Source organism: Polyodon spathula, chromosome 6, assembly GCF_017654505.1.
Source record: "Polyodon spathula isolate WHYD16114869_AA chromosome 6, ASM1765450v1, whole genome shotgun sequence".
Taxonomy (NCBI): Eukaryota; Metazoa; Chordata; class Actinopteri; order Acipenseriformes; family Polyodontidae; genus Polyodon; species Polyodon spathula.
The window spans coordinates 66218495-66241460 of record NC_054539.1 but is presented as its reverse complement, the minus strand read 5'-3'; the positions used below and the strand labels follow the sequence as shown (position 1 = coordinate 66241460).

General features: G+C 39.1%; 1 protein-coding gene across 1 annotated transcript; it reads left to right on the top strand.

Moving 5' to 3' along the window:
- The first annotated feature begins 610 nt into the window (after window positions 1–610).
- On the top strand, window positions 611–21351 carry LOC121317491 (tripartite motif-containing protein 54-like). The gene is made up of 9 exons (XM_041253489.1): window positions 611–896; window positions 3743–3915; window positions 8262–8433; window positions 9159–9254; window positions 9715–9948; window positions 10717–10739; window positions 11259–11383; window positions 11853–11927; window positions 19622–21351. The coding sequence occupies exons 1-9, from the start codon at window positions 729–731 to the stop codon at window positions 19633–19635; spliced, it is 1080 nt and encodes a 359-aa protein (XP_041109423.1). The 5' UTR covers window positions 611–728; the 3' UTR covers window positions 19636–21351.
- Window positions 21352–22966: the final 1615 nt, after the last annotated feature.

Genomic DNA, 22966 nt, shown 5'->3' with positions numbered 1-22966 from the left:
CAACTGTATTTTTTACTGTGCAGTTATGTGCCTATGTGTAAACTTGGTTATGCACTGTTTTTGTGAAAACATAGTTTGTCCTTTTGGTTTCATATTCTGTATTGGCACTGTGTTTCTGAATGTAAGTTAATAATACTGACAAAGATAATAACGCCCCGTGGCTCGAGATGAGTGGCAAATTCAGGAAGTGGCTGAAATATTTCCATTACTATCCAGCAGCATGGTATTATTCGATATGCTGTAGGGGAGCAAATATATTTGAAAAGGTCAACACCTGTTTATTTGTTAAATCTACAAATTACAATTAATACTAATAGAACTTTATTTGACTGGCTTGTAAGAACTGAGAAATCCAGCTGCTTGTGTTTCCCACAAGCAGTCCTGATCTGGTGATCTCAGTGCAGTCCTGATCTGGTGTTTACAGTTTTAGCAGTCCATGTAATCAGCACCTGCAGTTCCAACAGTCTTTTATGACTCTATGACTAAGGAACATCTGATCCAGTACAGACAAATGGTCCCCTCCACCCCCGTCACTCACATTTCGGGAGATATGAATAGAATTAGGAATGCACGCAGCCCCACCCCCACCCCCCCGTCCTATTCCCTGCGTGACCTGAATTCTGGGAGAAGCAACAGCAGGCTAGCAAGTGAGAGGGAGGAACAGGCTGAGGGAAGGGAAGATAGTTATTTTACCAACTTTCAGAGTTTTGCTGTGCACTGAAGAGGGGATGAACTTTGCAGTAGGCTATAAACCGTTGCTGGGGGACTTGAACACCATGGATAACCTGGAGAAGCAGCTCATCTGCCCCATCTGCTTGGAGATGTTCACCAAACCTGTGGTGATCCTGCCCTGCCAACACAATCTCTGCAGGAAGTGTGCCAATGATGTCTTCCAGGTAGGGTCTTGTTTGTTTTCATGACATTTTCATGGTCAATGTCATATCCCTTGCTGATTTAGGAACACATACACTCGCCTGATCATTGTCTGGATAATAGTGAGCATGGGTCAAACCTTGGCAGAACCCTACTTTATATCGTACAAACATTTTAAATAGCATACAGTGAACATTTAATAATATTTAATATTGTCCAGTGTTCAATAAAACCATTGATGGCAATGACAGGAAACAGACACATGCCTAAACATTTAAACTTAGGGTTAAATATATGGGTGGTGTGGTGTGTTGCGGTGTGTGTGTGTTTGTTGGTGGGATAACAAAACACCTGAAATGTCATCCAAACCATAGTGCGTGCCCTTCCCTGAACAATGAAAATGTGTTTTAATCAAAGAGCTGCTGCTGTGGTCCGTTTATGGTTGCTCTTCAGGTTTTACCCAAATAACCACATGTATGATACGCCTGTTGCATTCCAGCATGTTGTGTAGTACTGTTACCTTTCAACTCTTTTAGCACCACTGCATCTAATTGCACAGCTAGGTTCACAGTTTTCTGTTAAAATGCAGTTAATCCTGATATTTGGTCTATTGCCCCATATAAGCCCATAATGTAGCTTCAATTTTCTCCTTCCAGAATGCTGTTAACGTACTTCAGAACAAGGCTACAGACAGCTGTTGTAGTTTTTGATGGGTGGCTCATGGTACAGAGTGAGAACTCTATATTGATGAAACCTTTCTTTATAAATAAGACATCTTTTTTTTTTCCATTCATATTTTTTTCTTCTGTCATCACCCATTGTATAAAAAGCATATCTAATGGCCTGGGATCAGCAATAGCCAGCACATCTCTTTTAGATGTCAGGATGGGCATAACTAGGAGGCATTTCAAAAGGTCCAAGAAGAGCTGCATGTTCATACAAAAGCATACTCAGTTATATGTTGAATCTGCCCATGGAAAAAGTTGTAGGTCTTTTTGTACAGTTGTTTGGCCAGTATGATATGAATACCGAGTTATTCTGCAGGGCACGTTTCCTGGTGTCAAAACTGTAGTAGAAGTGTGCTTTGAGGCAAAGAAATGTTAAAGGAAATAAAGAGAAATACTCATTAATGTTGTAGTACTGGATGTTACAAAAGGTCAAGTTAGTCTGGCATCCATAGTGGTAATTTACCACAATGCCTGGTGTGTGTACCCTGAGGATAATGGCTGAGGGGTGTCACAAGACAGAACTTCTAGCTCCAAACATCTAGTCAATTCAGTGTAAGCCTCTGGATTTTCACCTATATATATATATATATATAATGTCACCTTTTTGCTTGCCACACAGGCTCTCACGGGTTCTTCTCCCTTCCGAATCACGACCCAACACACAGGATTCTACTGAAACAGCGCTCACGCGCACTTTTAATAAACACAAAATGAAATAAACACAAAACAAACACCTAGCTCCTATTTGGAGCACTCACTAAACATAAACAGGAACCTAACTATCACGCAGGACGGCTAAACCGTTTACCTGCCACAAACATTCAAAAACACACCCTTACACAATACCTCAATACGACTGCTCACTCACACAGTCGGGCTCTTCTCTCAGCAGCAGCCTGGAACAGACTGGCTGCCTCTCTTAAATACCCTGCACCTGGCTCTAATTTACAATTACCACCAGGTGCAGGGGATTACTAAACAATAAAACAATTACCCAATTAAACCCCATAACACCCAAATGTGCATTCTTACAAGGTTTTTAGCAGGGAAGGATTTTAACCCCCTCCCTGCTATCTCACTATATATATATATATATATATATATATATATATATATATATATATATATATATATATATATAATATATATATATATATATAAATATAAAATGTCATCATCACAAATTGCCTGGACAAAACAAGTGCTTTCAGCACAACTGCATGACTTCTAGTGTGTTATTGCATACTTCAACCAAACCACATAACTAACATAGCAGAGTCAAGTAAGTATACAGTACAAGTATTTTATTATTATAAAGAATAATAGCAGAATGTCTCCTGTGTCTTTTTTTCTTTTTCCCTTTCAAAACACAGAATGTACAAATAGAATTCTGCTTGTTCTCAATGCAAGTAAGGAGGTCAAATATTTCCTCTCTTATCAAGCTACTCAGCAGTGAGAAGCTCAGAATGCTACATCCTTAGTGTTTGACCAGTAGTACAATTTAAGGTAATAACCTGTCAGGCTTTGTTTACAGGGAGCAGTGATTTATATTAAAAGTTTGAATTATTAGTGCAAATGTTGTTTTATAGGACACTCATAAATAGACAATATTGATGACTGCTGATAAATGTAAACAGTATTTTTGATGGCAGTATACTGAAAGCGCCTGTAAAAATATTCACTCATCCAGTACTTTCTATGAACTTTCTTTAGCAGAAGTCTTGTGGGTATTAGGGGATTATAACCTAGGCTTTTACACAGTACTAGCATATGATTCGCTAAACAATTGCAGGCAAGGACTAATTATATTTTCAAAGCGTTTACTCCAACTGTATATAACTCCTATTTTTTCACAGGGGTAAAAACGCTTGACAATTTAACAAATCTAGAACCAAACAACTTATACATTTTAAGTTATTTATTTAAAGTCCTCTAAAGCACTCTGTGTGTTTTGTGAATGGAGGAAACCCTTTGAAAATATGGCCCTATATCTTGTCTCTTGCATTTCACCTACTGTGCAGTAGTTCCGCAGCAATGCACACCTTGGTGTATTGTATTGCTGACGTACAGTAACTTGTGATGATTGTGATGTTTTTAGGCGACTGAGCTCCCATCTTAATGATTATTTTCCTGCTTTCCAGGCTTCTAACCCACTGTGGCTGTCGCGAGGCTCCACGACTGTATCCTCAGGGGGGCGTTTCCGTTGCCCTTCCTGCCGACACGAAGTGATCCTGGACCGGCACGGAGTTTATGGACTGCAGAGGAACCTCCTGGTGGAAAACATCATCGACATCTACAAACAGGAGTCTTCCAGGTCAGGATCCACTTATTGAGTTCAGGACTTTTTCTGGTTGTAATTGAACACCAGGATATCCTTTGAGACATCATTTATACAAGTTTAGTGTGGTACAATAATATGGTCAAATCATAGCAAAGTTTACTGCATCAACGTTTTAAAAAACAAAAAATCTTTGTAATGTGTGGATTTTGCATAGAATGGATATTGCATAGACACGTAGCTAAGGGTCAGAAATTATTCAATATATCAACGACAAGGGAAAGACCTTGTGACAACCTGGAGAGACAGCTGACAGGAGAAAATAGTCAGTTTCCCAGGCCAAGCAGGGAGAATGGATGAGATGGGAGAGTATGGAACCACACAAGATCAGCTGGCGAGATCTATGGACAATGGAACAGAGCAATATCAGTTTCCTCATCAGGTCAACATATGATCTTCTCCCATGATTACAGATCCTTAATCTATGGGTGTTGTCCTTTGTGTTCATCGGCAGCTACATTAAGACACATTTTCTCAGGATGTAAGGTGGGTCTTATCCAAGGATGGTTTACTTGGTGTCATAACCAGATGCTGCGATGCTTGGCCTTAGAATTGGAAGAAAAGTGCAGCATGACCAATAGTTGCCACTAATTCCAACAATTCCAGCAATATGACACACGAAGAACATTCCTACGTCCAGGGGAGCAACCACCAAGAAAAGGTATTAAAACCAAAACTCATCTAGGACAACTGGAAGCTGCTAGAGTCTGGAAAATGCTGGCAGATGTTGGACAATGGCTTATTTTCTCACCTGAGATTGCCACCACTAACCTTCGACCTGATATTGCCTTGTGGTCTGGATCAGCATGCCTTGCTCACCTGGTAGAGTTAACAGTGCCATGGGAGGATGCTGTGGATGAGGCGTATGAAAGGTAGAAACTTTTTGGTACGCTCAACTAGCTGCTGAAGCAGAACAGTGAGGATAGTGTCCAGGTTTACCCAGTGGAGGTGGGTTGTCGAGGATTTGTGGCGCAATCCACAACCCGGTTTCTCAGAGACATCAGATTTAGTGGTCAAGAGTTGCGACGCATTGTGAAGAACTTATCTGAAGCAGCAGAGAGGAGCAGCAGCTGGCTCTAGCTGAGAAGAAAATAATCTGGTGTGGGGCCTCAAACACAGTAGAAAGAAAGCAACCCAGGTTTTTCTAGTGACCATTCAGTAGAGAAAGGACTGTAAGCGTTGTCAGATCTCCCGCTATTGTTCCCAGGTCCACATGAGATGAGATTGTGAGTATGGAACCACACATCAGTCTGCGAGATCTATGGACATGGAACCAGAGCTCATCAGGTCACATCATATTAGGAGGTCACCAGATTTAACAAGGAGCAGCTTAAGATTGTCTTCTCAGGATGTATGGGTCTTATCCTCTTGTTGCTGCCTTGGAAGAAAAGCTGATGAACCAATAGATTGCCCCTAAAGCACACGTCGCAGGGGAGGGAAAAGGTATTTAAGACCAAACTCATCTAGGACAACTGGAAAGCTGCTAGAGTCTGGTCAGACTTTCACATTTTCCTTCTGACCTGGACCCTCAAGACTAAAGCTTCCGACCCTGCCGAACATCTCAGAGCACATTAGAAAGAAAGCAACGTCGATCAAACACAGTAGAAAGAAAGCAACGTCGATGGAAAGGAAGATAAATAAACTGACAAGTGGATGGAGACGGGTGATGCTGGGATGCCAGAATCGCTGTCGAACTCTCTTAAGGAGTTGTGGGCAAGTCGACGAAACACCAAGGATGGGAGGTGCCTACTTTAAGACCCCAGAGAAGTACCCTACTCAGCTCAGTCCAGACAGTTGTCATGCTGATGCGCTAGGGAGGCCACACTGTGATTGATCCCAGCATTGCAGCCGTTGTGTGTGCTGATGCTCCATGGAGGCAAAATATGCTGATCCCTGTAGCCAGCAGTACACTTCAGCCATCAACACCAAGCAGAAGGATATCTGCATCATCAGATGGAAGGAAATGCAAATGGATCATATTAGTTTCCAGTAAAAGAAGCTATGTCTTAGTTGGTGCTTATCTTGACGAGAGCTGAGTCCAATATCAGCTTGAAGTTAACGCCTACTCTCATATAATGGAAATCAGGTGTTGAAAAGATCAAAAGTTAGACAAATGCAGACAATTTGTTTTGATGAAACAAGAGCAGTACAGTGCAGCATATTCTTGCATTTACCCTTAGCTGTATGGCTGGCTACTGGATTCCATGGCATGTAAACAAATGCATTTTGACTGGTGGTGGTTCTATATACAAGATACCCCCCATAGAAAATACATACATAGCTTTGTGGCAACACTAAGAATAACTTAGGACACTGTGTCACTGATGTAATAAATAGAGTCTTTTGTCAACATTTACTTGTCAACTGACATGCTTTTGGAAAGCAATTTCAACTTTTAATCAATATTTCAATCTATTTATTTACATCACAAAACGCTTTACAAGATAGTGAGGAACAATGCATAATACACTAAATACAGTGAAATACAGGGCATAGTATATTAAATACAAACAGTAAAAAAACAACAATGCAAATACATTAAATACAGGCATAATACATTAAATACAAGGCTAGGATGTGAATTCCAAACATTGTGGGTGCATGTGTCATACAGAATCATACAAATAAGATGGAGAAAAAACCTGAAATAGTAATTTAGACAGCAGCTAATAACAGATATCAGGCTTAAAGAGCATTGAAAGCAAGAGAGAACAAGTGGGTCTTGAGAGCTGATTTGAAGCGAGTAACTGTGGCAGCTACACGCACTAAAGCTGGGAGAGAGTTCCAGAGAGTCTGGGCCATGAAGCTAAAAGAGAGCTCTTCGAGTGTGGTGCACGTTTGCTTGGGTATAACAAGCAAGCCAGAGTCAGAGGACCTCAGCTTGCATGCAAGTATATTGCATATCAAATGATTAGCAAAGAATGTAATTCTCAATTGTTTAGTTCAAACGATTTAACAGCCACCCTGGTCCAAGAGTAGTTCATTATTAAATTTCTCATATTAAACCTGGAGTTGAATGGTTCTATAAGACCAGAATTGAGCAGCCATAAATGGATTTGAAGCATGGACTTTACAAATCCCATAACCTTACCTATACTGTACAGGCACTTTCCAAGAAGAACCATTAGATGGTGCCCATGTGTAATCATGTGTAAAACTTGTATCTAAATGTCTTGTGTTGTGGACATCTGAAATATAAGCTTTATTATTTTGAATATCACTGTATGAGATGCTTGACTGAGTAAACAAAGTATGTTCCAGCTGGTGAAAAACAACAAATTCTACAACAGCACTGTCATTTAATTGGTATAAATATGAACAGTAAAGTAAACAATTCAGAGAATGAAGCAATCTGAACCAATTGCTGGGACACTGTGTCATATTCAGAAAGCATTTAAAAGCTGTAAAATCCATGCGTCAGTATGGTTACCAGCATGCTGTATTTTGTGAACATGGTGTAGTGAAATACTAACAAGCACAGTGATAATGAATATAATTTGGGCACACACTATTACAAACACTTCCACTTAAGGATCTGCCTAATTCAAACTCTGGACACAATGCAACATAGGGTGAAACAAATGATTACTGAAAGCTTAGGAATATAATAACAACAAAAGTCTTGCATCATCCCACAACATTAACTAATCTTGCTTCACAAAGTCGAATGAAACCTGCTGCATAATGGCACGTTAACATGTTAAATTACATGCCACTTTGCAGTTTTCCATATGAAAAAAAATGACAACTGAAAAATGTGGCATTTTGAAATCTAAAATGAAATACTGTGCTACTATTATGGCTTCCAGTAGACTTTTACAATATCATTTTATAGTTTCTTTGAGTACATGATGTTAAATAAAATATCAATTATGTTCATATTGTTTAAAAAAACAAAAAACAAAAACAAATCTCAATCCTAAAATTCTAGTTGATGCTAAACTTTTGGTTATAGCTGTACAGACCTCTTAAAAACACCATGGTATTCCCTATAGCAGGGGTCTCCAACCCTGGTCCTGGAGAGCCCCTATCCAGCAGGTTTTATAGGTGTCTTTACATTATCAGTGGCTAAAGATCTGGGATACCTGCTAATCTTAACTAATTAAGCCAATAATTGGTTGAATTAAGTAACTGAGAGCACGGTTGAAATGAAAACCAGCAGCCACTGTAGCTCTCCAGGACCAGGGTTGGAGACCCCTGCCCTATTTTATGTAAGCCGCAACCAATAAATAACACACAGGAATCCTCTCATCCTGGCTTGTTGAGTCTGATATAAAGCTCTACAGATTAAGCTGTCCTAGTACAAATTCCCTGTCCTTCAGGCCTATCCACACCAAGATGGAGCAGCAGCTGATGTGTGAGGAACACGGGGAAGAGAAGATTAACATCTACTGCCTGACCTGTGAGACACCCACCTGCTCCATGTGCAAGGTGTTCGGAGCTCACAAAGACTGTGAAGTGGCTCCTCTACAAAACGTTTATCAACAGCAAAAGGTACAGATGTGTATACGAGGTACAAAATGGGGTTTTGAAATGGAGTGTGACAACCAAGACAGGTACCACATCGAAGGCTTATTCACGAAACTTTTAATCCAGTGCCTAGTTTATAAAACTTTTTTTTTTTCCTAAAATTAAAAACATGTTATTCCGAAGCTTCAAATAAATAACTTAGGAGGCTAATTAAACAAATACTTTGCGCACCTTATTAGTTGTTTCTGTCTAAACCTGTAGTTCTGTAACTTTAGCATTGTTTCTGTAATGTTAGCATTGTTTTACCTATTATGTGATAATGGTGAAAATTGTACACTGGAATAAGCCCTTTGTGAATATGAACTTGAATGCTGTACCAGTCTTGAAGCCCCCATTTCAGAAATCAAGTCATTCTGCAGGAAACGTTTTTGGAATACCATGGTATTTGTGGGACTTATTGCACATTTAAATATTGGCACATATTTGAAGAGGAGAGTCTATTCAGGGAAATTGTATTATTCTTAAATCTGAAACGAGGCTGATCCAGAACTGTGGCATCTTACTTTGTCTATTGTGTTAGCATTATTTGAAAAGATGAAATAGGAAACCAGGTTTTGACCAGGCATTTTGCCACTGGATGATTTATATACATTTGCTTGTAGAAACAGCAGTCTCACTGATATATTATGAAAAGCTCACAACCTTTACCGTAAAGGTCAGTAATAATAACAGGGATTCTTACCTTGCAGACTGAATTGAGTGATGGCATTGCTATGCTGGTGGCGGGGAATGACCGAATCCAGGCTATGATCTCCAGACTGGAGGAAATTTGTAAAACTATTGAGGTAAGCAGAACAGACTACATGCTGTTTGTATAACTAACCACATCTGTATCTACCAGTTCATCACGGTTGTACAAACCAAACTTAGAGACACCTGCCAGTGAATATACTGTTGGGCCACAATATAGCCATAACAGCCCTGACTTAACATGACAAGTCTGCAAATCATTGAAATTGACCAGTTCTGCAGCTTTTAGTTCCTCTTCATGAGTCAAGGACAGGACATCAGTAGTAAAGTCTGTTTAAAATAATCAATAAATGATTCTCTGTGGAGACAGCTCCATTCTATATTAATGTGTACAGTGTTGTCACAGCCTCAGTCTTGTCGTAGCCTTGGGCAGTTGACATTGATTTGGTATCTTAGCAACATCTAACATGACAGAACAGGAGCGTTTTGAAATGGATGACCTGTTGTGGTTTTCTTTTCGACTCTTGCCTTTATCAGTTTTGTTTTTGATCGCAGGACAACGGGAGGCAGCAGAAGAAGCTCCTGTGCAGGAAGTTTGACGCCCTCTGCAGCGTGCTGGAGGAGAGGAAGAAGGAGCTCCTGCTGTGTATCACCCGGGAACAGGATGAGAAGCTGGGCCACGTCAGGGCTCTGTGCCGGCAGCATGGAGACCACCTGGAGGGAGCAGCCAAGCTGGTGGAGACATGCATCCAGTCCATGGAGGAGCAGCAGATGGCTGCTTTCCTACAGGCGAGTCTTATTCTCGTCTTAAATATTTTCTAGTGTGCTTGATTGTGTGTTCACTACTCAAATGTTTTTATTTAAATATTTAGATTTTGTTTTTAAATTGTTACATGCTGTAAATATGTAATGCATATAAACCTTCACATGAAATTATACTGTGTTTATATATATATATATATAGCTGCCTTCTATTATTATTATTATTATTATTATTATTTTATATTTTTTTAAAAAATTGGAGTTACATTAGAAGGTTGTTATTTGTATTTTAAAATGTCTCAAAGTCAACAGTATATTTCAAAGTATTAGCTAGTTGACCTGGCTGGGAGATCATTTTGCACTTCCCCTGCCCTTGCCAGTGAGTGGGCAGTAACATATGGGCTCAGTTAGCAGGGTAAGAGCCTTTAATCAGGTCAATGACCAGTGATGGACACTCTTGCTGTGATCAAGTCATTGAGATGTAGGGCATAGTAATGAAACACTGACCAGCATCACTGGAATTAAAAGCAATTCAAATGCTGATGTTCTGTAAAGGAACATTAATGCATATTATTCATTTCTTTAGACCCGTGTTGGTCATGCTTTGTTTTATGGGGCATGTTTTTTTAGTTTATTAACTGTTAACTAGTTTACTAATGCATTAACAGATGTTGTCCATTTTGTGTTAGCAGTTGGTTAACTAGGGAAACTTGCTTCTAAAGCAGCATATAAAGATTATCTTGTGTTTTTAAATCACACATTGAATTTAACTTACTGTTCTCTCATTTCCCACAGCATGCTAAGGAATTGATTACAAAGTAAGTGAACTCCACAGTCACTCTGTCACATTCTATTATTAGTTTTCTTTTAGCTACACTCACATTATGTTTCTGTCCCTATGTCCTGTTGGGTGATAGGTCTACAGTGACCTAGTATTGACTTTTTAGGTTTGTCTTGGCACCATTTGTAGTATTTATACCCCGACATCCCTGACTACCTTTCGACTGGCTATCCCTACCTGTCATTCACTTTTGTTTCACTGTTGTTTTTTTTTACATATATAACAAACACTTCTTATATAAAGCAGATAATCACACAATATCATGTTTATCCTGCAAGTAATTCTTACTAATTGAGTGTAATCTATTGCAATTCTAAATATCAATAAGCAAACTAGCCAGGAGATTTCTGAAATGGTGTCAAAGAAATACCGTAAGATGATTCCATTTAATAATTTTGCAAGTGAGTTATTTTATTTTGTAAATTACTTTTGAAAGCACCCCCTGATCTCTCAGTACCAATGTCTGATTCTGACTGTTATGCTATTCCCACTTCAGGATGACAGACACTGCCAAAGCGTCGAACATGGAGAGGCCTGTGCCAGGATATGAGAACATGGATCATTTCATCATTAGCACTGAAGATGTTAGTGACATGCTGAGAACCATAGACTTCCAACAAGGTACAACACACAGACACAGCGAGCTGGTCGAACTCTTCAGTTCTGCATTATATTGTAATTAAGGATGGATGCATTTGTCAGTTGCTGCACCTTTTACTAATTTGGTCACAATAGCCTAGATTCTGAAACCTCAAGAACTTGTGCTAAGTAAAACACCAAGTTTTCATCACAAAAAAGTGTGACTGTGAACTATCCATTTAACCTGGAGATGATTAGGTGGTTAGTAAAGATTTAGCAGCTCTGGTAAATCATGGTGATTTAGTTTGGGCCTGAATCATCAAGACTAGCACTGAGTCAACTGGTGCTAGAATTTTAAAATGATTTGTTGGCCCCCTGCTGGTTAGAATGAGTTACAGTGCACTTGAGAGTAAGCAACATTATTGGTGTTTTCATGGAATTACTTGCCACAGTTTCTCACTGGCTGTGGTTCTCGGTTTAATAAGTCCTGTTTTTTTTTTTTTTTTTTAAGTGTCACAGGGAGATGACAATCAAGAGGTATATCAGGTTGCGGAGGAAGAAGTAGAGGCCCAGCAAAGCACAGATGGTCAGTAGAGACAAGCAGACCTCACTATAGAAATATGGGAACTATGACCAAAACAGTGGTGGTCTGTGACCTAGTGTAATGGTGGCAGATCTTAATACTGAAGCTATGCATTTTAACTATGTGTTAATCTTACTTATCTTCCTACCCCTGGGCTGTTTGACCAACTTAATAGCATTACTGTGTACAATAAAAATACAATGAAGTGAAAAATCAGGATTTTGAAAGGCAACAGTAATTCTATCCTCCACGGTTTACATCATAGAATAGACCCCTGAATATGTTTACAATTGTTATAAAATGCAGATAACCCTTATTATGAGTTACTTGGAGAATGACGTAGGTAACTAATAGCTAACAGATTCATATCTACAAGGTAAATCTTTACGAAATAACTTTTTTTTTTTTTTGCCTGAACTTTTTTCTCATGAAGCAACACATTTCTAATTTGAGAAGTTGTGATTCTCGAGCAGAACAAACACTGCAGTCACAAATGGAACCTTTAACTAAACATAGCTACATAACACAAGCATGAAACACAGGCCAGCGTTGGTTACGAATCGAAAAATGCGTCAGTATAAATTAAAAACAAGCTTCTATAAAGAAACGTGGTTATTTATAGCGACACTCGTGCGGATGTCCATAAATAACAGATCCTCATGGAAATTAAGACTTGACTGAATAACCTCTGTACTGTACTCCATGAACATTCATTGAGTGTGCTCTACTGAACAGATTCTTAGTACTTTAAGGGGTTATGTACACAAGTGGAATAATAGTTTGAAAAATCTAATTTTTTTTTGTTTTGTTTTACTTTATACTGTAGCTAAGGCTATCAGAACCTAATATTGACCTCTAACTCCTACCTCAATAATATACTATATTGACAAAAAATTAGACTAGCAGTACTTAAGAGAACTGTTTCACTCTCTTGTATCAAACCCTGTCTTGGATTCTATCCATTCAATAGTTTTGTTATTGCTCAGTTATCTTCTACTTTCTATAACATGCATAATGTTTTCAGGCGTTCTAAATAGTGTCGAGTTCAGTCACAATTCTTTTTTAAGAAATACTTTTAGTTTATTAACTGTTAACACCTAGCTTACATTAACACATACTATACATTAAGAAATGCTATACATTTTCTGTTAATAATTAGTTTAAATATATTAACTATTTACAGTATAAACAAACTAAAAGGGATTCTAAAATGAATTTAGAAATAGGGACAATAAATGGGACAATAAGCTTGCAGAGTTTTGAGTGGTTAGTATGCCACTTAGATGAGAATGCAAAAAAAGAGAAAATAAATAAGTAGAAATAATAAGAAGATTTAACAAGGTTGGTGCAAGAGGGGAAACAAAAAAAGATTAGAGGGTGGGAGAGAATTGTAGATAGCACGAAGTCTGAGCGGGAAATCTTTTTTGATACATTTGTGTTATTTTGTTCATTCTGAAATCAGTTCCTAGTGCTATTGTTTCTTGCCCTCTGTTCTCTCGTTCATTGAGTGTTTTGGTTACATATAAAACCGATATGCATGTGTGCAGTTTGAAATGGTGGTTGTGTTGATTGATATGCAATTATATTTATGTTGTGTAACTCTGATGGCTACTGGTAGTTCCACCAATATACTGAGCTGTGCATTAGCAATAGTTATGGATGATATTATGATATGAAACTGGAACTGAATTACTAAACCTTAATACAGTGACCTCTTTAAACAAATATAACCACCTTTCAATAATATGATCTGCATTTGTTCAACATATATAAATAGGTATGTTAACTAAACATGAACAAGAAATTCACAGAATGTGGTAATATCTTATATAGTCTCTATTCTGTATTCACTGCTGCCTGTGGACTGCTACTATCTGCCATTAATACGAGTTTTAAAAAAAAATGCCATTTAAAACTGTTTTCTGCACACTGCGCTGTGTCATTAAATGAAATCCCTTCTCCAAAGCACCTAACCCCCGATGTGTAGGAGGCGAATGCTGTGTATTTAATCCACGGTGATTGTGGCTAGGCTATCATGGTGGATATGTATTTCTGATCTGTTCATCTGTTCTAATAGATTGCTACAGCACACTTTCATTTGTTTATTGGGATTGTTTTACCTGATTTAATTATAATGGGTTAACCCTGCCGCTCTTCCTGATAATGAGAGCTGTAAAATCCCAGTGGGATTTCTGTTACCCTTTATGAACAATTAAACAAGTCATATAAATGGATTGTCAGGTGTGTGGGTCAGAAAGGTGCAGGTCTGCAATCCCCAGATGCAGTTGCTGATTGCAGGTGATAAACAGCGGGGCGGGTTTGTGACTCACCCGCTCGGTTATCATTTTAGATGAAACTGCCTCCAAAACCAAGCAGTTGTGAACACGGAGATGTAAAAATGCAATTTGTGTATATGCTGTCTACCACCCATTTAGTCACCACCCTACATAACCGAATATACCAGATTCACAGAATATACACCGATGAAGAAAACATGCAGCAGCGCTGTAAGAAATTATTAAATACTTAGGTCTAAGAACTACTTTATTTATGTGCTCAAAGATACGTTTGCAATTTCAAATATATTTCCAAATTATTACATTTGAATGTCAGTAAACCATTCAATATGCATACAAGTTTCACAGGATTTCTTTGCTAGACACTGTTTTTCATGTCCTCTTGCTAAACTGAATCTGTGGGAGAATTTAATACCATATTTGCTCCTAAGGGGACACATTCCACACTGTGTCCACACGCTGAGCGATGGAGGATTCTAATTCCCATAGTGTAATGAGCAGGATCTCTAATACTGTATCTGTGCACCAGCTTGAAGCAGATGGCTAGTGTAGGAGATTATTGAAAGTTAAGAGACTTATTAAGAACTAAAATTTGAACTAAATATTGACAAGGAGCAGTGGATATGGTAACAAATTATGGGGGGGGGGGCTTGCCCCACTTTGAATGTAGTATTTTGTTTTTGAAGAGCCAGAGCAACTCTCTAGAGACAACTCTGGATGACCAGGGATGTTGTAAAAAAACAAAACGCCATTCCACCAGTGATTGTGTAAGAAGCAGGACTCCAGTAGTAGCAGTAGTCCTATTTAAATGCCTAAAAAGGGCATTGTCAACTCCAGCCGTCAACGCGACGACTGGAGAAAAAAATTCAAATTAACATCCTCTTGAAAGAGGATACTAAATGGTTAGACATTTAACAACGCACTTAGCATGGCTCTGCAGTCAAAGAAACCCTCCCCGGTGATCTTATGCTTCCTGGTCTTGTAGATGGCCAGTCCAGCAAGAGCCAGGAGCAGATTCACCAGAACTGCAGCAGGTTCTTCAAGAACAAAAAGAACTGCCGCACAGAAGATAAGTGTGGACTACCGACTCTGACTGACCGCAGAAAGGGCATGCGTCGTCCGAGTCGGTAAAGTGACTCAGGATCTCTCCTGACGGGAGCACTCCGTGGAACTAGCGGGGAGTACCGAGCCTCCCACTGGGGACCGACGCCCTCTGGTGGTACAATCGCGTACAGAGTCCCACTCGACGCAGTCCCACTCGACGCAGATCGCAGGGGGGCTGAGGAGAACTGCGATATCCTGCTCAGGTTGTTCTCAAGGTAAGGCCGAGGGGGGTCCCATGCCTTGGGTTCAATCAAAGTTTGCTCTCCGGTCCTGAGGACCCCCTCGAGATACCTGACAGAGTCTGGGTGCAACGCTGCTTTGCACTACTGGATCGCTCAGCGGGCCGTTCTGACGGTCCCCCGAGCCGCCTTGGCAACCAGCGACTCGGGAGTCAGCTACTCCAAGCGATCGGGAGTCAGCTACTCCGTGGTGATCCTAGACTCTGGTCACCTTGGCTGAGATCAACAGTCTCCACACTGAGGGGATCCAATGCCTGTGCACCTAGGTGGGGGTTGTGCAGCAGTGGCTTAATAATATCTTTATTTTTATATAGCGCCTTTCATAGTGGAACACCATCACAATGCACTTTACAGAGGTAGGCTGTGAATTGTGCATTATATGCAGAGTCACTTACAATAGAACACTGATTTATCCGCAGGAGGTTGTGACTTGCTCAGGATCACACAGTGGCAGGGGGTGGGATTTGAACCAGTGACCTTCTGGTTAAAAGCCCTGGACTTTAACCACTGGACCACACTGCCTCCTATATCTATGTACTATTTTGTTAGCCAGTAACTTTTCCTTTGACCTGAAATAACCTCATTTGATGTGAACCCATCTTATTTTCATGAGTGCCCTTATCATTCAGAATGGTCAGTTAGCTCTTTATTCTGACAGACCCTTTTTGTTCGCTAAAAGCTCTCACATATCATTGTCTGCTGCTATATATAGTTTTTGCTGACATAAAAAACTCTGCAATGATACCCAGACTCATTAAGTGTTCTGTTTTTTATGTGCCATGTGATTAAGAAAAAAAAAAAGCAAATGACCAAGACATTATAGCCTTCGGAGTGTTCATTCTTCAGAACGCTCTTTGAAGGAGCCAAGAAGCCAATGCGTTTTAATTAGCGAACATGTAGACACGGAGGACGTTAAGCCCCTCATTATGAAATCAGATTAGTTAAAGGGGAAATGCGGGCTCAGGTACCAGTGATTTCTTACAACTGTGTTTCCTTAAAAAAAATGTATCAAGGCAGCCAAAAAAGTGTGGTTAGCTGTTAAGTGCATGCAGTAGCGGCTGGTGAACTTTGAGAGGGGTGGGGCATCGGAGGACCAACTCTTATTTTATCACCCAACCATAACCCCTTGTGACAGGCTGGCAAGTGGATAGAGGCCCAGAGACAGACTGCAGTTCAAAAAAATACTACTTTTATTATAAATAAGCACAAAATAAAAGTGATATTTAAACACAAATAACAAAACACAAAGCAAAACTTACAAAAATAAAAGTTTCCAGGCTGGGCGATGCCTTCACTGGATCAAAAAAAGCCAGCAAGCACAAACAACAGCTTCCTTCCTCAACTCCCTCCACTCTCTAATGGGAAGCTGAGGCCTCCTTTTATGTCAGGTGGCTGGGTGCTGATTGATAGTTAATTACTCTAATCAACCCCAGCCACCTGAACACAATAAACCCAGGCAGGTAGGGGAATTTAACCCCATCCCTGCCAATTTATCACCCCTGTACTTCACTTCTCCCACATACACATACAACATAAAACGTTGTATACTACTTACACACAGTGTACTGTATTTAACTGTTTGTTAGTTATCCTCACCATAATTGGTACTGACTGTGCATTACATTACTGAAACAAAAGCCTGCAATATAAATGACCACAAATACCAGGCTACTGATTTCTCTATATTCAAATAAATAGGCCTACAGAAGGTAGTGGGCTTTGTAAATAATTAGCATTTGATATAAATACAGTATGAATAACCATATCACCCTATGCTTAAGTATTACTTTTAGTGCAGAGGGAAAACAAATGTAGAGTATGAAGTTTAATCAGCCAATAGATGATGCACTCATGAATCTCCGCTGTTTATTTTATTTTACTTTTTTTTCTGCAGAATCATACTGTAGTTATGACATTAAAACATGTTTCACCTATTTTAAAATTCGCTGGATTGTTCGGAATATCATACTGTAGTCATGACCGCTATACACTTTTCCCCAGAGCTCATTGAAAACTTTGCTTCTACCCGCTAAGAGCTCAGAAATCACTACTACATGTGATCCAGGGGTGAAGGGCTTCAGCACCCCAGAACCAATTGAAAACGTAGGATTCTGATCTGTTCCGCCCACCCCATTACTGTGTGCGGCAGGGGTGACAGAAATATGCGCAGTAGTGCAGGTAAAAAATATTGTAATGTTAATAATAGTAGCTACAGTTTTAATTTAAATCATTAGTATTACTTATTAATTTAAACTGGTGGGGTGGTGCCCTTTGTGCCTGTATACACGAGCCACCACTAAGTGCATGGCACACTGGCTGTTCAGCATTGGTACTAAACTAAACCGCTAATATCTACGAGACAGCTTGCACATTCCAATAGTGAGCACGTGGGTTCCAGCTCAAGTGGAACAAGGGGTGTTGCTCGACCTCATAGGTTAGTGACTTACGGCAGTTCATGGAAACCAACTTTAAGATGATACTAATGCAATTTATTCAGGGAATACCCACATGGAGAAAAACTAGGTCATCAAAATGGACATTTTACCACCTTCAAACACTTCCTCACCATGTGAGTTACACAGCTTTTATTCATGCACAGGACACCTACCTTGGAACGTTTTTCTCCGTCACATGATTTAGTTTATGTATAATCAATAATTACGAATGGAGGAAACCCCTTCCCAGCATGTGACCCTCTTGAGCTGGAGTGACTCGTGTTCCCAAGGGTACTCATACTTTTTGTTAAGAATTGTTTAGGATTTTCTGCCTTATGTAATATGATATACTGACTAAATAAAGCTCCCCACCACCTTTTTAGCTGTCGTGTCTGAGGTGTGTTCCTTTACCAAAGATCAGCAGCCACACCACATAAAGACACAAGCAGGTAGCATTTAATAGCAAGTTCAGGTCTTTCATTTCCTATAGAAGACAATCAAAGCGAGGCATCTCCATGAATAAAAATAGACGGCCCATGGGATGCCTTTTTCACCCTTTGAACCCAAGACCACATTACTTGGTCATAAGACCTGTGTTTGATTAACAGACTGCTGTCACCCTTCCATCACTGCCACACACGGGCTGTGTTACTTTGCCTGCTCATTAGTTAATGATGCTTCCCGCCACTCTCTTGAGCTTCATGATCGTAAAAAAATATACATGGCTGCGCCATCCCTCCCAAGGATATATAGCGTGGCAGAGAGGTCTATGTGGAGAGGGTCTGACCTTGTCATGGTTTTCTGAAACCCTCTGATTGATTTACAAGGACTGTGTGAGGGCAAAGCAACAGGGCTGTGTTTTAATTTTACTGATGGGGAAGCCTTGTAAATCAGTAAAGATTCTCAATGAGCACACAGAGCAGAGATATGCAAATTCACAACAACACACATTCTGGGGGTTCTGTAGGCATATTGAGTTGTCCAGAACATTTTCGTTGTTTTCTGTGAAATAAATCATTCAAACTTGCCAACCTTGCTTTCAGAAGAAATGCCAACAAGTTCAAATTCAACAAATGTCTGTTATGACAAGAACCCAAACCAAGCTGTAAAAACAAAGCCTGTGATGGGCCTCAGGGAAAAGCAATGCTTTTCTAGTGCTAGTCACTGTTTAGGATTGACAATCGCATGTAATTATTACTGCTCTTTTAAGACTTATAATTGAAATGAATTGTACGCTGTTGCTAAACCGTTTTTTCTTGGAAATTGTTTAGCTACTTATCTCTTTGTTGAATGTTTGATGCATGCTTGTCTGTCTTCAGGTACACTTCTTACTCAAACTGTACAACTCTAATGCCCCACAAGACTCATTTTTAAAAGAAACCATTATTTTTTTTTGTATTACAATTATTTTTACATTGGAAACCCTTAAAATAACAATGTGAACAATTTATTAATGGATGTAACTAAAGTACTGTTGATTGTGTCTGGGACTGGTGTAAACTAATTTATATTGCTCCACATATATCACATGCACTTGTAATTTCCCTCAGTGTTTCCCTCCAGATGTCAGATTGAATTGTGAATTCAGATGTTATATTTTCTATTCATTTATTGTTTTTCAGCCCAGGTCCAGTGAAGAACGAAGAGATGAGATTGTTTGCTTTTATAGCCCCAGTCGCAACATATCATTAGCATAGACAATGCAAGTCTGCAGTTGTTTTTTCCCTACCCATAATGATGACACTGTTACAGTTCTATATGTGGTCTGTGACATGGACAGTTCACAGTGATGTCAACAACGGCACAACATGTTAGAGATGATGGGTGATGTTCTATACATGCAATGGAATTCTATACATTGTATACAGTTTGTTGTCAAAGGCATTATGACATTTTAGAAAGCCATAGCACTGTATTTTTGCAGAAGCTGCTCTTTCACACACTTATTGAGCTATCTCAGTGTTAATATGAGCATCAGTGGTAAGTTACCTGTGTTGTGTGCTGTGTCTAGTTAAGCTAACTCTATAAGTTTAAATAGCTCAAACTGCTGTGCTGTGTTATACCTACCAGCAGAGCAGGTACAACCTCTTCTAGGCATGCCTGCAGAGGTGCAGCTGAAGGAAATACCTGCAAAGAAATCATACTTTCCATAATTTACTGGAGTGAGATAGCAACTGTTGGGTTATTATTCTCTGTCACAAATAAGTATAAAAAGTTACCCATAATTTGATTATTTCATTAATAATAATAAATTCTAGAAACACCATCAGTTATTTGTGCTTATTAATGGACACAGAGACACCAGGCAAGGTTAAGACTGTATAAAAATGGCTTCAGAATTAAAAATACAGTCCAGTTGAATTGACGTATGTTATATGAAGGAGTTGGCCGAACCGGTACTGGTGAAACCCCTTTAGATAAGAGTGCAGGTGAGGACTGCAGACTACAAAATATGGCAGTGAAATCCGCACAGAGCGAGAGCTCGCCACATGCTGATGCTGGTGGTGGTGGTGGTGGGGCATGTGTTGCTTGAAACAGGTGGGTAAAATGCTGGTAGAGGTAATAAAGATTCAGAATGGATGGATATCAGAAAGAAATGGGGGTGAGAAACTAAAAAGTTATTTGAACAGGTTAAAAAGTTTGTTTGAAAAGAAAGCTGTGGTTGTCTCTTTATCTCCTTAAACAACTGTCAATCTTTACAGGTTCCTGTTTTTATTGATGTTATTTGTAATAAAGAACACGGTTATTTAAACAAGGTGACCCACAGTATGCTCAGCCACTGATTCACAGGTTTAATGTTAAACATCCAGACTGATGAATTCCATGTACAACAGCATTAATTTCTAAATACACTGTAATTGTACAGTGTAAAACAAAATAATCATTATGAATAAAAACATAATTGTGTCCATAATTGTCTTTGCTTCTCTGATTAGTTTGACATCGTGACATCCTGTATAGAAGGGATGTTCGAACAGTCTGGGGTGAAGCGTGTGTTCATGATGGACAGACACAGTTCAGCCATGCAGTATAGTGAAACTACTCCTGAAATGTGGTCTTTTGGCCTATGGTTCTGAAAAGGTCAATATAATGGACTACCTGCCTTCACTTCAGATTATTGTGTTTGACTCCAATGTTTGAACATCGGTTTTAAGGGGAAACAACTAAAAATGTTTCTGCAGAATATACTCTTGTGTTTGTATTCAATATTGTCCAACCCTTTAAAAACATTTACTGTGGTACCATACTAAAAGCATAGTATAGGCATGGTATAAGCACAGGAAACTGAAGAATTACTGTGAAATTTACAATGGTAAACTTATATGTGGCAAAGAAAAAAGAACAGTAAATAAAATAATCTCTCTCTCTCTCTCTCTCTCTCTCCCTCTCTATTTATAAATCTAACAGTTTTTCAATAAGGCACTTTCATTCACCGCTGTCTCCTGTGAAACAAAGTGAAAGTAATAAGGATCAAAACGTGACTCCAGTGAAAGATCAATAATGTCAGTTATTAAATAGATGTGATTTATAATAGTAAATGGCCATGAATACATCAGAGAGAGGTGGAAGAGCATGGGGATCTATGACTACTTTATACATTATGTACATGCTCTGTGACAGCCTTAATCATTGTGTATGATAACTACTCTTTTATTGTATATTTAATTGATATTACCTTTAAAATATGACTGTTATATTCCCCATCATACACCAAATGACCATTAAGGGAAACAAGGGTGTAAGTCGTTATGACATGTTTAACAAATTATCATTGGTTTCTATTCATCCAAAACATTTTAATGGGTAATCTGTACTACAAGTGCAGTGGTACCCCAGTTATTTCTATCCATCAAGACTAGTATAAATGAATCTAATTGTATTTAAGGTTAGACACCCGTCTATAAAGCTGTACACGTCTGATCACACCAAAGTCCTAACTGAAGCCTAATGACTTTGTTTAAACACCACTCAATTGCTGACATCCCTGGGCTTGAAAGTCTTCAGAATGAAATGTTATACATGTTAGTGTTTCAGAAGTGCATGCACAGTGCTAGTGATACACAGCAGAGGGATACCCATTCAGGTACAACAACATATTGAGTGTTGTACAGAGAGGTTCAAATTCATAGGTTCAAACAGTGCTTGTTCTTTTGGCTTGAATATATTATATATAACTAAATAAGTCATGCAAAAATGATAGAGACAAACCCCAACTCAGGACTGAGACTGTTTAACCTGAATGAAGTTAAGAACATAAGAAAGTTTACAAACGAGAGGAGGCCATTCGGCCCATCTTGCTCGTTTGGTTGTTAGTAGCTTATTGATCCCAGAATCTCATCAAGCAACTTCTTGAAGGATCCCAGGGTGTCAGCTTCAACAACATTACTGGGGAGTTGATTCCAGACCCTCACAATTCTCTGTGTAAAAAAGTGCCTCCTATTTTCTGTTCTGAATGCCCCTTTGTCTAATCTCCATTTGTGACCCCTGGTCCTTGTTTCTTTTTTCAGGCCGAAAAGTCCCTTGGGTTGACACTCAATACCTTTTAGAATTTTGAATGCTTGAATTAGGTCGCCACGTAGTCTTCTTTGTTCAAGACTGAACAGATTAAATTCTTGTAGCCTGTCTGCATATGACATGCCTTTTAAGCCCGGAATAATTCTGGTCGCTCTTCTTTGCACTCTTTCTAGAGCAACAATATCTTTTTTATAGCGAAGTGACCAGAACTGCACACAATATTCAAGATGAGTTCTTACTAGTGCATTGTACAGTTTTAAGATTACTTCCCTTGATTTAAATTCAACACTTTTCACAATGTATCCGAGCATCTTGTTAGCCTTTTTTTACAGCTTCCCCACATTGTCTAGATGAAGACATTTCTGAGTCAACAAAAACTCCTAGGTCTTTTTCATAGATTCCTTCTGCAATTTCAGTATCTCCCATATGATATTTATAATGTACATTTTTAT